This window comes from Microtus oregoni, unplaced genomic scaffold, assembly GCF_018167655.1.
Source record: "Microtus oregoni isolate MIOR12 unplaced genomic scaffold, Mior012 000035F_ref0000213, whole genome shotgun sequence".
In the NCBI taxonomy this organism is placed as follows: Eukaryota; Metazoa; Chordata; class Mammalia; order Rodentia; family Cricetidae; genus Microtus; species Microtus oregoni.
This window is the reverse complement of record NW_024543094.1, coordinates 13088684-13105194: the sequence shown is the minus strand read 5'-3', so window position 1 is coordinate 13105194 and position 16511 is coordinate 13088684. Positions and strand designations below refer to the sequence as shown.

Here is a 16511-nt window from a genome sequence, read left to right as displayed (position 1 = left end):
TGTCTCTTAGGAATGCTTTTACAAGGTAGAATTTTTTTTTTATTGGCCTCTGAGGATCACAGTGAAACTAGGCTGGCTGGTTAGTGAGCACCATGGATCCTCCTGTCTCCTCCTCCCCCGTGCTCAGTGTTCACTACCACCTACAGCCTTTTTACATGGGCTCTGGTGACATGAACTCAGGTCTTCATGCTTGCATGACAAGCACTTTTCTGTCTGAGCTATCTTCCCAAACTCTTATTACAAGCTTTATTTATTTATTTATTTATTTTTTGAGACAGTGTTTCCCTGTGTAACAGTCCTAGCTGACCTGGGACTAGCTCTTGTAGACCAGGCTGGCCTCAAACTCACAGGGATTCACCTTCCTCTGCCTCCCGAGTGCTGGGATTAAAGGTGTGCACCACCATGGCCCGACACAAGCTTCTTTTAATTGGAAACTTTAAAAGCGCTCACAAGTGTCTCTCTCTTTGTGTGTGTGTGTATATGTGTGTGTATGCGTGCCTACCTCTTGTGGGAGTGGGTTCTTTTCTTCCACCATGATGGTCTTAGGGATCAAACTTGGGTAAAGCTTGGTAGCAAGAGCTTTTGCCTATTGAGCCAGCTGACTGGCTCACAAACTTTGAAGACCTGAATCACCTTGTAAAGGCCTTTTTTTCCTTAAGGCTATCAAACTGGCCGTTAAGTTTCATCAAATGAATAACAAGAGATAAGCTCACAAAAGGGGCTGTTCAAGAAAAGGCTCAGGGGAGGAAGGAGAACTTGGAGAATACCAAGGCAGGCACAAAAGACAAGAAGAAAATTCCCACAAAGGAGTCAGGCCCCTGCTGTTGGGAGGCAGGAGTCAAGGAAGTGTCTTTAGAAGGTTGTAGGCTTCTGGAGTGGGAGGCACAGTGAGTTTCCACTAAGTGTAGGGGTAGCTGGAGTATGGGGCGCTTGGACACAGTGAGATGCAAGTGTAGTTGTGAAAGCTCAAGCTAGTGGGGCTGAGGGAGACACAGATTTAGGAGGCTGAGCCTCAAGTCCTGAGCAGTGGCAGCAGAGATCCCGGGTGGGAGGCATGCTGGTCCCTCGAGCATGTGCCAGGATGGGGCTCACCTAACAGGCCATTTGCCAGCTACCTATCTGGACACAGTAGAGCAGGGTTGGGAGGACTATTTACAATGAAAACTTGCTAGACTCTACACAGCAGGACAGGTTGGGGTGAGGGTCTGGAGGGGCAACCAGGCAGCAGGACTTTGGGATCTGAATCTCAAGACAGTTTGGTCTCCACTGGTGGCCAGTGTGTAATGGGACCAGGAAACCAGCTAGCCAGCCTTGCTGACTGACAGCGAAAGACTCAGAACCAGTCAAATGGAGAGTACAGGGTTATACGGAAACCCCTCAATATTTCAAGAATTTGATTTAGCTCCAAATAAGGCTGATGCATTGTAGTTGTTTGATGTTCCTAAAGTCTTCGATTTACTGCCCACTTCCCCCTCTTACCCATGCACTCCATCTCTGTTTTGTTGAAGAAACTCTGATTTATTTTTCTTGGGACTCAATCAGGCTCGGCCTCAGCAGGACTGCTTAGATGCTGCGCCCTGTTTACCTGTGTCAGGCCCTTTATAAGTTACACTGAGATCCATTATTCACGAAGGTACTAGACAGGGATATTACTTCTTCCCTTAGCCAACTAGGCTCCTGCCGTGCAGACCTTCTCTTCCTTACCCATTGGTTAAGTGATAGTTTGCATAGGAAAAGGCAGGAGAGATGCTCCTTTCTTTTCTTTTCCTAAACATAACTGTTTAGGAAATATTAGGTGCATTGAAATATTCAACATGGAGTAAAATGTTTAACTAAAACACATTTATTTTCATTTTGTGTGTATGTACATGTCTATATATTTGAGCACACATATACCATGTTGCATGTGTAGAAGCCAGAGGATAACTTGTGGGAATTGGTTCTCTTCTTTGCCTCTATAGATCTTGGGGATCAAACTCAGGTTGTCAGGCTTGGTGGCAGGTGCCTTTGCTCACCGTGGCCCCACATTCGTTTTTTAAAGAATCATCCTATCTGATGCTCAGCTGTATTTAGATCTTTGAAATCAGTTCCTGCTCTTGTGGTTGCCAGACTGTGGCTCGTCGTGCCCAGGGAGAGATTGGTATTTATCACCCTCTGAGCAGTCCATCTTCCGCAAAAGCTGAGGACATTGGTATCAAATTCAGTTTTACAAAATAAGAAAAATGTACTTCTATTTTTATGTTATCTTGGAGGAAATCATATCTGGACCAGTCAAATGTGTCACAGATGACTTAGAAGACCAGGTTCAAGCATGGAAGATTATAGATTTCAAACAATTATTTACAAAGTGAGGGTAGGGCAATGCTTTGAGAAACTATGGGAAAGACAAATCCTCACTCTATAGGGTTCCCAGAGTCCTACCAGGAAAGACATGGGCAGATTTGAACATGAGTTTAGAGGGATTGTGGGAAATACCCAAGGCTCTTAAGCTGTATGTACGGCTACACGCTTTCCTGGAAACGGTCAAGATTAACAGGTCCTTAGTGATTTTAAGTTATCGCTTCATGAGTAACCATGGACTGGTTAGCTTCTGTCCATTTGACACAAACTAGAGTCACTGGGGAAGAGGGAACCTCAGCTGAAGAACTGCCTCCATCAGATGAGCCTGCCAGGTACTTCTTGACTAATGATAGTGGTGGGAAGCCCCAGCCCATTGTGGGTGGAGCTACCTGAGCAGGTGGCCTGGGTTACGTAAGAAAGCAGAATGAGCAAGCCATGGAGGCAAGCCAGAAAGCAAGCAGTATTTCTTCACATCTGCTTTAGCACCTGCCTCTAGATGTGGGCTCCTGACCTGGCTTCCCATGATGGCGGATTGGGACTTGTAAGGAGCCCCAAGGTGCTTTTGATCACGGTGCTGATCATACTGACAGAGAAGCAAACTAGAATACCATATGCGCATGAGGTCTGTGTCTTGTGGTTGGTTGGAGGTGGCATAGATGTGTGGAAATTAAAACTCCGTATTCAGAAGCTCTAGCTTCCCTCCAGTTCTAGGGAGATTCATATTCTAGTACATTCCTCTCATGGGAACAAGGTGCTCTGGACAAAGGGACGTTAGGTTTGTAGGCTGAGCTATCACCTTGCTTATACATCTGAAATAAGTCTTGTGTTGGATTTGCATATTCACAATATTAAACACAAAATAGACTTAGCTAGCACAGAAGTTGCCCATCAGGTCAGTTGGAAAGTCTCCATTGATTCCAGCGTGACCTGGGGATGCTGTGATCACAACTGCTGTTAGATAACTGGTTTCTCATCATCACTTTGTGTGCACACACCCTGACAGAGTGCTGAGCACCTAGGAAGAGATTATCCTTAGAGTAAGTGAACTCACTGGGGGGAGCTAAGAAAGAAACCTCAGCTTCAACTCTAAACGAGTTAAGGCAATGTAAGAGGACAGATACATTAAGATATGATTTATCATTCATGTACAGAGATCGGCTAGGTCATCATAGTATCGGCATTACCAGAAGGAAACAATGGAAAACATACATGATCAGAGCTGCGTATGGTGGCATGTACCTGCAATCCCAGCACTTGGGAAGCAAAGGCAAGAGGACCATCGTATCTTAAAAGCAGCATGGGCTACATAGTGAGTTCTTGGCCAGTCAGGGATCCCCAGAAAGACTATCTCGGAAAACCATCACTATACTTGAATGAAAATGCCCTTATATAACCAAAAAATCCACGGCCAGCTCCCTCTTCCAGCATCTGGATCTACTGAAATGATGCGAACGAGGCCTAGTCACTCTTATTTCTTAAAGCATCCCTGACTGCTGGTGATGCTCAGACAAGTCTGAGGACTGAGCCGAGGTCACTGAATGTCACCCAACAGAGGAGCCGCTCCTGAAGAATCCTCAGCTCCTGTTATTACTGTTTATTTTCTCCCGTGAGAGAAGCAAAGCAAGACACCTTTAGATAAAACATCACTCCATTTACACCATCTGAACCACTTGCTTCTCTAACTCCGGAAGCTGAACAAGGCGCAACTGTGACAGGAATTAAACTCCAGATACTCTAGATGGGACCAGTGCCTTGCTTTTGGGTGTTGCTGATCCCACACAGGTGTAAGAGACGTATCTGAATTTGAATTTCCACAGTGAGGAAGCTGAGAAACTAGACATCAGAATCTGGGCTTAATCAAATTAATGAAGACATTGCTCTTTGCTTTACTACTATATCCGGAAGATGTCAGCTGTCTGCAATACAATGGTGACTTCTGATTCCACTGTGTCCTTTAAGATCACAGGGCTCACAAGATTTCAGACTATTGTCCTTTCTTATCAATGAATTTCAAAAGGGTAAATTATTTAGGATTTCCTTAACCATTCTAAGGTTTGCATGACCTACCCCCCCAAGCTCTAGAGGATCAAGTTCTAGAGGATGCCCCACCCCACAAATATCAACCAGGCAAGAAATGTTTTGGGTTATTATGTGTGTGCTTTTTTTAATTGTATAATTCATTTATACAAAGAAATCATTTGATTGTTCTATTTACAGCCTTTTCCAATTTTCATTTTCACTGGAGATATATTTCACAGAATGGTTAACAATGACTTGAACTGATCGCCAGTTTAAATCTGGGCTTACATGGGACCTCAGTCCTCCTCCCTCAAAAGCATGACCACATTTCTAATACAAACATTTTGCAGTGAAGAATCACCACCTTCTTTTTGAAACGAAGAAATCCAACCAGAATTAACCTAACATAGTCAAATTTCCAACACATTTTACGGTTTCTTTTCAAATTCAGTATTTGCAGGTATGAGAAACCAAAGCAAATACAGTTCGCACCCCCTCTGGCCTTCTACAACTTCCTACACACCCTCAGGTCAGACTTTTCCTGTCACCCTCTGCTCCTCTGGCCCAGCCAGACATTTACTTTAGACGACTCCTCTTTCCCTTCCCTTCTCTTCACTATTCCAGTCTCCTGCCTTCTCCTGCTTTCCACACAACACGAAAACTTTCACCAAAGTCCTTCTTGTGGTTCCTCTCAGTAGTCTAGAGTACACTAAGTCATCCCATGGGTCTTTACTACCCTGACATGATACATTGTAAAAACTGCAGTTTTCTTAATTGGCTCAACATTATGGCTTGGTTTCACTTAGTAAAATTAATACGATCACACACACACACACACACACACACACACACACACACACACTTACTTTAATCAGAAAGAAAAACTTTAAGGACATGCCAATTTTTAAAAAGGCATCAACGTAAAAAAATAAAAGCAAATACTAAAAACTACTTTACAATAAAAAAATTAAATAGTTGGCAGAATAAATGAATGAGAACTGAGGAATGTGAGGTGAGAACCTGACACAAGGCATTCCAGTTGACAAAACGGAAAACACACCAAGCTTGGTGACTGCTTTCCAAGGAAGCAGTGCTTCACTGTAAATGTGGAAATATTTCAAACTCAAAAATCTTCTATGTAGATTGTAGGTGTCATTATTAAAGTTTCATTCATCATTTGAGGTTTAACAAGGAACACTGATAGAATTTCAGCATTTACAAAACTAAGTTTGGCAAACACTGTAAATATCACATTTGGTTGCAATTGGGAAGTCAAGGTGAACCCAGAGTCAGGACAACACTGGTTTCATATATATTTCTTCTGATAAAAAATACCAGGTTGGTATGTTCCAAATAATCCATGAAAATACCTCTTTAAAGTCTGCAATTTAACAGTAATCTGTATATCTTTAGCTGCCATTAACAACAACGACAATGACAATAACAAGGGGGAGGGAGGGGGAGAGAGTAAGAGAGAGAGAGAATCCCAAACCATGAACACATTACAGCTGGTACAGAGTAACCCTAGGATGCTCCCATTACAAGAAAAAACTGTACAAATTTATAAATAAACAGCCTTCCGCCAGAGAACACACATTTACACCAGAGTCTCTTTCCTGTTGCCACCTGACTGGGCTTTGTCCCTTGCTCTCCGCAAGCCAGGCTGTGCTCGGTGTGCCTTCCCGCTCTTGGTGTCTTCTGTCTGCACGCTGGAGCCACATTCCAGCGCACTTTCACTGTCTACCTGCATGAGCCCCGGAACCATGGACGACCTTCGCTGGGCTTGGAGATTCCCAGCTGGGGGGTTGTTCTCCTCACACTCTTCATGCAGCTCTGGCAAGCCCTGCAGCTCTAGGGGGCTGGCAGCCCGCTGGAAAGGGGCCATGGCAGAGCGAATACAGTTGAACCATTGCTGCTTATGGAACACGTCATTGGCCTGTAGTGTGTGGGACTGGCCTGGACAGGGGTCTTGGAAGCGGACTCTAAAGATATTTTTAGCTGAAGGGAGAAAAAAGGAATCAAGATTAAAAAAGTGGTCATATAATTTAAGCAAAGTTCTAGTATTTATGTGACACACACTCTTAAGATGGCCACTAGCCAGAGGTCCCTGACCAAGTTCAATTTTGTGTCAGTACATAACTGGGGAACGAGTTTATTCTTATACTTAAGGGTCAAGACTAACTTCATTTGGGTACATTCATTTCTTCTCATTACTGTTGTTTTCGAGATGGGGCTCTCTGTAGCCCAGAATGGCTTCAAATGGGCGCTAATTCTACTTCAGCCCTTTTCTCCCCACCCAATCTGGGTCCTTTGTGAACTTTCTAGAACTTATATCTTACCTTTGTCTGAGTTGCCAAAAGCCCCTCGGAAGGAACCACCCATGCGCACATCTCCATCCTGCAGGTCTTCCAGCACCAGCTCCTGCACAGGGATTGGCTGCCGGTAAACCTGGTAAGAGTGACGCTCATTTCGTGTGACGGGCCGAGTCAAAACCAAGATGTCTTGAAACAGGAAAATGTACAGTTTCTGCAGAAATGAAGAAAAAACCCAAACTTCCTAAGTAAGGAACTTGATTGTTAAAGAACTGGATTTGACATTTAGAGTTCTGATTTTCCTTTATAAATGGCATCATAAAATAGTGGTCTCAAGGCCATGTGGGTTTTGCTTGGAGCATTAAACTTCAGGCTACCTGACGTTCTTTTCTTTCATTGGGCCCCACTGACCAGGTTAGGCAACAGCTGAGTAAACACGATGTATTGCCAAGACCTGCAAATCAGCAGGAACAGGTTTGAAACTCCAGTACTGTCTGCACGCTGCTACAGTGTTCATGGTTCATCTGTCTACACAAGCCTAAGTCTGTTGAGAACAATTGGGCCCTAGGATAGAAATCAGATAGGCTGGATTTCAACTTGTTCTTGTTCTTAAACAGCCCCAATTTATACATACAACACTGGGAAGTACATATAAAACAAAAATACCATTCCTGACTCCTATCCAGAAGATTCTTTTGTAATTAATATTTAAAAAATAAAATTGCTTTATTTAATTTGATGCAGAATTTCAGAGTTAAAACCACTAACATCACTATAAAAGATCCATTTTCTGAGGTGTGTGTTTATGAAACATTAACAGGAGACCCCAGCCACACACATTGGTTTACAGTTCACAACTGGATATGAATGACTACTTGCCGAGGTGTTTAAGTATTATTTTATTTTTATTTATTCAGAAACCAAATGCTTGCTTTACCAAAGCTGGTCACATAAACAAGCAGCAACCTTCTTGCGAGCAGTGGGCTTATCTTTACACACTTGCCTCATAATTTTGTGCGGGAAATTAAGCAGGCTGGGAAAAGGGAAGTAATGGCTTCCTTCTGGTTCGTATTCTAAGCACTCACATGGCCACTTTTATTCTTCAGCTCCCCATGGCACAGCAGCACTTTGCTCGCTTCGATCCTGGGGTCCTTCTGCTTCTCGTCCAGGTATTCCAGCTTGTCGATGTAATACTGACACTCGGATTCACCTTTCTTCAAGTTGATGTCAGAAAGAACTCCTTGTATTATCAATACCTAAAAATGATAAGAAAACAAAGCAGATGGAACAGCTGCTGCATGTCAACCTCCCTCCCTCCAGAGAAAATATTCACAAAGGACGGAATCTAAGGCCTGAATGGATCCTAGAAATCAGCCCAGCCAGTCTCTACATTATACACGCAAGGACTCAGTCCCAGCCACACTGAGGGACTACTTCACGGCCTCCGGACAGTGGAAGGAACAAGATTCAAGCCCAGTCTCTTGATGACATGAGAACTGAGAGGATCACGCTATGTTTTTCTAAGGTGATTGATGCCAAACTTGGAATACTTGTTTATTACTTACTGCTTCCTCCAGCAGCTGAACATCTGGGTGGTCTTTTGCCGTGTGTCTAAGGATTTCTTTTAACAGTAAAGGGTATTTGACAAGGCGACTTCGAGGGATATCCAGGAAACTCCAAAGGTCTAGTTTTCGACTGAAGGGAGACTCCAGACAGCGCTGGAGGAAGTCCTGGACTCTTGGGTCTTGTTTCTTCTGATCCAGAAGAGCCTTGGCTGCCAGCTGGTTACTACAGTAGCCTTTGTAGGCATTCAGGCCTGGTAACTAGAGATTAAAAACAAAGCACAACACAACGCTGCTATGACTGGTGCATGAGCAAACGATGAGCACAAACCACAACAGACAGCACAGCTACACGTGTGTTTCACAGGTCAACTGAAGACTCATGACTCTACTTCCCCGCCTCACTAAGATGTCAGCTATTTGTGCTCCCAGACACCCGAGCTGCTTCTATCACAAGCCTCACAATCCTGACACCCCATGCCTGCTCCTTCTCCTGTGCAGTCATAAACATAGAAACAGCTTTCATTTCTGAGTCCCCAGGAATTCTCCTTCAACAGCAGGCACTCAGGCATGTACATGAGAGACTGTAACAGCTGACGCATAGCATTAGGGAATTCTGCTTAATCAAGGACGTTATTTGTAAGCAGGTCTGTAACACAATCAAGCTCTGTATTTTTTACAAGATTATAAGTTCGTATCATCACAACTTTGCTGGAGTCTGGTGTTTCATAGTTTTTAGAATCTAGTGGAGTAACATCCCAGGCTGCAGCATGTCCTGTTACATATGATGACCTGCTGACATACCCAGTTCACGAGGATGTGACCGATCTGTTCCACTGTCCCATCAGGCTTGGTTGCTTCTCCTATTCTTGCCAACAAATCTGAAAAGTGTACAAGAGCAAAAAGAGCAATGATATGCTTACTGAAAAAGAACTGGTAAGTACCACATTATTATTAACTTAAAATAACATGTGTTTAGTTCTAGTCAGAGACAAATGGAAGCTAAGAGCAAAGCTGACCTTCATGCAGAGGTATGTAAGCGTCCAAATCACCAAATATATGTGTGAGTTCCTCTTCTGACATGATAGACAACTTTAACATGGGATCATGGTAGGCCTATTAGAGGGGAAGAAAGCATCACGTAAAGAATGGGCATAGAAAACACTTGAGCAACCTGTCCTTGAGTACACCCTAGTAACTACATAGCAATGACACAGTTTTGGAGAGACTTCAGTTATGTTCATCCCTAAAGGCTTACTAGAGGTCACATTTGAAAAGCTGTGTTTCAATCTCAAGTCAGAGATGTATTCAGCAGTAAAATGCTTTTACTTTCCACTTTAAGGGTTAAGAAGCTGTGAAATGTCTTTTGTAAGACTGGCACATGTCAAATGCCTACTGACCTTCCTAGCAAGCTTGAGGTCCTCGATTAAGTCCTGTTCGCCTCGGGACAATTCATATATTGCCTAAAAACATCCAGAAACACAAGAAGTCAGAAATGAAAATGATGCAATTAATATTTACAGTGCTTGATGTTTTAAACAGCTCTTTTAAAGAGACCTGGTCTGAAAATTCTAGTTCAAGATGGACTCTCAAGTAAATTTGCAATTTTTTCTATCATTTACCCATCAGAGTTGCTGTTACAAACTGTTACAGACTGGGTGGCTATGAACAGTTGCTTAAATAAGAAAATTAGCTTCTATTTCTTCTGGCAAGACATTAATTTAAAAACTCTTTTCTTTCTTGGTGTAACTCAGTAAACACGGTTTGGGTACTGAGTGCCAGCATACCTCCTGACGTTTGATCTCTCGAGTGGTCAGGGACTCCTTCATACTGATGTCTAGCATCTCCGACCATAGCACACTACTTCTTCTCTTGGTGGGTGTTGGGACCGTAGACCTGCTGAATGACTTCTGGGCAGAGGCTGGGGATCTATGGTCACCACGAAGGGTAAATGACTTAAAAGAGGCAAATGAAAAAGAAAATGAGATTTGGAGGCTACAACAATTATCCTATATTAAATAAAAAACACATTATAACAAATTAAAACACATTTTTTGAGAATATTTCAGTATGTAAAGCAATCATTTAAGTTTTAATCTAACAGGCAAAACTACTTATCAACTCCAGTTAGTTTTGGGGAATTAAAATGGTCTAAGAGGAGCCTTTGACAAAGGATCCAAGTGAACAGAGCTTATACAAACACTGCTCTGGTAAGATGTATAACAACGCAAACATGTTTGTACAGCTCAAAGGAAAACAAATTGTAGGCGTCTATAAAAAGCGTCCTAAGTACACTCTTCCTTCTCTCCTTTTTACCTGTATGGTTTGACCAAAGCGCCTGACTGCTCCATTTCTGACGGGAGAGATTAAGTTTGCCAAGGATGTGACCCGAGCTAGAGGCCGAACTCTTTTATTGCTTGGTTCCTGGGAAAACAAAACAGATTACAATAAATATGTGTTGAGGTGTAATGATTTCATACAAGCCCAGACAAAATTAAACCCTCTTACAAAACAGTGTTTGTATAAGACAGGGAGACAGGGAACTACAAAAATGACTGTTGTTCTTCATGTTAAACTAGAACAATACCAAATAACAACAGCTTAAGAAAACCAATGTCTCATCCCTGTCCCAGTATTGTATGATTCCATTCTTAACTACTTTAGCTGGAGGATCGATCACCTTTAAACATGTCTGACACTGAATTAGGTCAAAGAATGCTCACGCCCAGGCAGAGGGGAGGTTCAAAGGACTCCTAGGTTTGGACAGGCCTAGAATCCTGGCTCCAGCTCTTGTAATGGCCCAGCCAGAGCCTCGCTTGTCTGGGCTAAGAACCAGCAAAGCCTTTAAAATATCGCATAGCAAATATGCATTAATATTCATAGATTTCTAAACTTCACAAAGTTAGTGTGAGACACACGGGGGACATATCATCAGATGACTTTAGACTGTCACCGAAATAAGGAACTCCCAATAAGGGGATCTGCAGGGGGAGCATACATTGTTTGCATATGGGACCTTTTAAGTGTCACACATGATAAAATAATTTTGATGAGAGTTCAGAAAGATAATTTAAAATTATATTAAGATCACCAAGGCCAGGCATGGTGGTGTACACCTTTAACTCTAACACTTGGGAGGTAGACTCAGGTAGATCTCTTTGAGTTCAAGGCAAATTTGGTTTACAAAGAGAGTTGTAGGCTAGCAGGGTTAGAGACCCTGCCTCAAAAAGAGACCATCATTAAATTAAAAAGTATAAAAATAACCTTATAATGTAAGAACAAATTGGGAGAAAAGTTTGAAAGTAGGTAGGAGCTTGAATGACTCAAACAGCCCAAGCGGCATGTGGGCACACACACAAAAAGCAACGCCAACGACCGAAGAGACTTCAAAGGGAATTCAACTTTGGAGGCTTTAAGAGACAGAGTTGGAAACCACTCCCTCCCTCCTCCAAATACTAACTGCGAAGCAAAATGTAAACTATAAAACCACGATGAGCTGAGAAAGAAGCCTTTGAGACGTGTAGTGAAATGGCACACGCTGCATGACGGAGGACATGTGTGAATGTCTGCAGCACACATCTGCGCTGACTGAGTGACACACGCGTGTGCAGGGGCAGCTTGAGGCATTCCTTTCCATTTAGTAAAGACAGCACAAAGAGTCTCCTGTTTGAATGGAGATAGAATTACCTCACAAAGCAAGATATGCCAACATTAACCAGACACAAAGCAGCTGCCACGACTCTCTTGTGCTTTGGGAAGCAGAGGTTAGCACCTCTTCCCTGTTCAAAGCATAAAAATTTCACTTCCCAGTAAATCACCAAATCTTTAATTTCCAGTGGAAGGTCCTTAGAAAGGTGCACCTCCCAGGGAGTCAGAAAGTAAAAGTCAATGTGGGATTTTTGATATTATAGTACTAAATAAAATTACTGATAGATTCTTGTCTTTATAAGACTAGTTATTGTAAAACTACTAATTTCTTAGTAATGAAAAGTTCTATCATGTTTAAAGTGAAGGAGGCATAATTATGATTATTACTGTGCTGAGGACTAACCCAGGCCCCTGTGAGTGTCAGGCAGGCATCCTCTCACTAGAGACCTAGAGCATTTAGACTTAGGTAACAATATGTTGATTGATGTAAAAGCACATTTATAGTTTATAATTTATACAGATTTCGCTCATGCATTTCTTTAGGCTAAACATATTCATAGTTCTTTAAAACTAGGTACAATCTCTCTTCTTTATAAAGGATGTCATTATTCAGTCTGTAAAGTCCAAAATGATTTATAAGGAAGTATATTACACTTGGTGGGTTTGGACAGATTGCCAAGAGTTCTAGAAAACCTGGCCTAGCCTGGGTGACCTGAGAAAAAACAAAACAAAATAAAACATGCAAACAAAAATGGCAAACATGGTGGAACAACCACTTGGGGACTCCTACTCAAATAAAAAAAAACTTTAAAGAAAGGTAAAGTGTAACACTGGAAATGGCCTACTGTTAAGTTTTAGGATACAGATACTGTTTGAAGAAAAGAGCATACATAAGAGTTTTTGTGGAGAAGTGGAATGGATTAGGCACTCAAGAGTCACCACAACAGCAGGGACAAAAATCCCTATCTTTAGGAACATGGGTTATAACGTGAACTGTGTAAATCACAAGCAAAAGTAGTTTTTCTTCTACAGGTCCAAGAGAACCACTTTAGTTATATGCATTTATTAAGGACATGAACATCTGTATTATAAGTGTTGTTAAACCCACATTCACTTCTCCCTATAGACAGGACCCAGCAGGGACATTTGGAGGTGATAAAAGTGCACACCCACAGGCACCCACACATAGGGACACACAGACACAGACACACCCACACCCACAACTCCAAAGGCAAGGCTTAATTATATAATGGTGGTGACGACTTGCTTGGAGTGCTGGAAGCTCATTACAGTAAACATAAACAGCTTAAAGACATCCATGGACATTGATACCATACACTCTCCCCTCAAGACAAGCAGCAAATCTGGGAACCTAAGAGTGTTAAGGAGGCTTACCCTCAAGGAACTTCCGTGGGCAACCTTTTATGAGGGCTAAGTTCACTTGGAAGGGAAAAACACTGCTCTCAGAAGTCTATTCTGTTTACACAGGTTAATCTTTAACCAACTATCTAGTTTAGACAGCCAGAGAAATCTGCCTGACCCTGGGCTTTTAAGTTACTGATTTTCACAATTCACCTCCACTCACTTTATGCGCTAAAATATTTTCTGAGTGTCTATAAACAGAAAATGAAGTCTCCTTTAAAGTCTGACTGGGATGTATCTCTATAAACACGGCAGCCTGGATGAAACCCTTCATGAAGTGGGCTTTTGTAAAGTTTTTTACCTAATGATGCCATTACTGGGCATATTTTAGAGCCAAATAAAACTTTAAAAAGAATGTATCTCGCTTTATTCCTTTAGGATTGCTTATACATAATTTCTCATTTGACAAGAACTTTAAAACCAGAAAAAGAATAAAAAAAAGTTGTTTTTTTTTTTTTTTTGAGAAAGATGAAGCCAACATTTGATCACACAGCATCCTCTCTTTACACTCAAGTCATTAAGGCTGTGTTGACAGTTCTAAAGTCTGAACCCCATCCCTGGTGATCTTAATGCTCCAATTAAAGGGGCGAGGAGAACACTGCGTCTCACTAACCAAAAAGCTCATCCTTGATGGCCCAAAAGATAGCTACTTTGAGTATTTCCAGTCATGGCCTTGTAAGAAGCACATTCTCTTCCAAGAAAATGCTTATTCATCTTATAAAACGTAAGTACAATCCAAAACCAAATAACAAAACTCACTATCAGCCCCCAAATAAAGCCATTTTCTGAAGATGGTAGTTTAATACCCCAAACGTATGTATAACAAACAGCTTCCCTGAGACACGAAACAAACTGCTCATGCTTAAAACGGACAATTACATCTATTTTGGCAAAAAAACCATCACTGCCATTAAGAGATTTGTTTAGTTGAACCCATAACCATTTCTACCACGTAAGTGAGCAGGCAGCAGGACACTGAGAGACACAATCAACTGCTAAGATTACATAAAATGCGTAGGATAACTTTTTTCATAAACGTTCATAGAGACTTTTGAAAGTCAAAACCACAGAGAAACCCTGTCTCGAAAAACCAAACAAAATGATTTCAAAGCAAGGCAGGCTGAGCGTCAGGGTTCCACTGGCTTGAATCTTCTTTCAGAAGGGCACAGGGCAAACTGAACTAAGTACTGTGGAAAGGAAAAGGAACACGAATCCCGGGTCAGGCTTTACTCACTTGTCCACCAGCGTCGAGAGGAAAATATTCTTATTTTTACTTCCTCCCCTAAAGCGGTCCCTTAGACTTAGTAATGTAAGTTAAAAACAAAGACCACTCATAAAAACACAGCCATATCAAACATGAGAAATGTTTATTCAGCGACGTATATGTATTTTAAATCTTCTTTGTATGTAAGCAGTACACAATCTAGCGATGTTACATACAAAAAAGCTGCCTAAACATAGACCACAGTTCCTAAACACATTTCAGGCTTGCTTAAAAAGTTACACATTTTAAGATTTAATACAATTAAAAGTTTAAAGTAAAATTTTAAAGTCTTAGAAGTTTTGCAGATCTGTTTTTCTTACCTCTTGCTCCCTGAAGGGCTGGTTATTAACATCCAGGACTCGGATGGTCCTTTTAATGGGCAGAAGACCTCCGATCTCATCATGAGCCACCATGCTTTACAAGTGTCCCTTCAAACCTTTCGGGTTAGTCCCCCTGAGAGTCAGCCCCGCAGGGCAGTACCTCCAAGGCGCCCGGGCTTTTCTTCCCAGTGCTCAGCCTGGCCCAGCAGCCATGCGCCCATGCCTCCTACCCGCGGTGGAGCTCCGCGCTTCTGCTAAGGCAGCTAGCACGCACGCAGACCTCAGGACTCCGGGGCGGGGCCAGGCGCCACGTGACTCCAGATAACTGCCAGAGGGGCGCACCTAGGCTGCTGCCTGAGCCGTGCAGGTTGCTTTGACTCAAAAAGGCCCTGGAACTTTTTGTTCCGGAAGAGCTGAAGCCCACAGGAGACCTAGGAACCTACCTCAGTTACTTCTCTAGCACTGTTACAGACAGGGACACTCTTCCCTAAAACTAATGCCTTGGAAAAAAACTAAGTACAGATTAAAAAACTATGTAGCAAAGAGTTCTGGGTTTAAAAACTATGTAGTAAAGAGTCTAATTTCCCAGCAGTGCAGGCATATGAGCAACTGTAAAACTACCCGCTTCTTGGAACACGGTTCCCATGGTGGTCAGCGGGAGGGAGCATGGGGGGAAAGAGTAATGGGAGAGGAAAGTATGAAAATATCACAGTGAATCCGTTACTTTGTGCAAAGAAAGTCAACTGAAAACTAAAGTAGTTCCTGCCCCCACCCTGCTCCCCAGGGCTGACACGGGCGTAAATACAGCGGACACTCCCAGTTCACTCTATTCCTGCTGGAATGCCCCGGTCCTGGGGATACTGGGTCAGTTAAGATTTTCAGGTTCAGAATGTCTACCACAAGACATTTGTTTGTTTCAAAAATTTTAAGAACTTGGTATGAGAGATTTTTATTTTTCCTAAACTTATCTTGATGTGGCTCTAATAGTGCCAAAAGAACCATTACAAAGCCTTGCATTTGATAAGGGCCCCTTGGAGATGAGGTCACACAGGAGAGGCAAGGCTCTGACTTTGCAAAGACTTTCCTTTACGGAAGGGCAACATTTCTCAAGGTTGGTCCTAAGATGAAGGAGACTTTCTTGTGTACTTGCTTTGCAGAGCAGGCTCATCCTAACAGCGTGCTAATATCACATGCTAGCAATCTGCAAAGCTATTTTTCTTAGTATTTACAAGCGTAAAATAAGCTTGTGTGAAAAAGGCACTATTCTAGATACTTGGGTGATAAAATGTACGCTTTGTAGCTGAGCTCCCACTGTGTAAAGGCACAAGGCAGGTCACATGAAGAGGGATGGATAGAAGGAAGGAAGCGTTTGCAAGTTCCAAGAAAGCTGTGCAGCTATCTAGCAAGTTCCACTTGCGGCAACGCTCTGACCTGACAGGCGGGTGGGAAAGCTCCCAGGGAAAAAGTGTAAGGTGGTGTTTCTGTGGGGCCTGAATGCTGTGCTGCTTCACACAGGCTAGAGTAAGAGTGTAAGGATGAGAGACAGACCCTACAAGGCCACAGGCTAACCACAGACGGCAAAGTGCCTTTGCTGTGAGCCAGGTTGCTAACATCTGTGTGGCTA

At 42.5% G+C, this 16511-nt stretch overlaps 1 protein-coding gene across 2 annotated transcripts in view; it reads right to left on the bottom strand.

Moving 5' to 3' along the window:
* Nucleotides 1–4477: 4477 nt before the first annotated feature.
* Net1 (neuroepithelial cell transforming 1) overlaps nucleotides 4478–16511 on the bottom strand; it is a 49126-nt gene continuing 37092 nt past the window's right edge. Inside the window, exons 1-10 of one of the 2 annotated variants that reach the window (XM_041630783.1) lie at nucleotides 14888–15150; nucleotides 10550–10657; nucleotides 10021–10188; nucleotides 9634–9696; nucleotides 9253–9349; nucleotides 9038–9114; nucleotides 8237–8494; nucleotides 7757–7927; nucleotides 6699–6885; nucleotides 4478–6357 (exon numbers count right to left, since the gene is read on the bottom strand). In XM_041630783.1, coding sequence (XP_041486717.1) covers nucleotides 5957–6357; nucleotides 6699–6885; nucleotides 7757–7927; nucleotides 8237–8494; nucleotides 9038–9114; nucleotides 9253–9349; nucleotides 9634–9696; nucleotides 10021–10188; nucleotides 10550–10657; nucleotides 14888–14980 — 1623 coding nt within the window. In that variant the 5' untranslated portion in view covers nucleotides 14981–15150 and the 3' untranslated portion in view covers nucleotides 4478–5956. Of the gene's footprint in view, nucleotides 6358–6698; nucleotides 6886–7756; nucleotides 7928–8236; nucleotides 8495–9037; nucleotides 9115–9252; nucleotides 9350–9633; nucleotides 9697–10020; nucleotides 10189–10549; nucleotides 10658–14887; nucleotides 15151–16511 lie in introns of those variants that run through there. The other variant, XM_041630782.1, reaches the window with a different exon arrangement.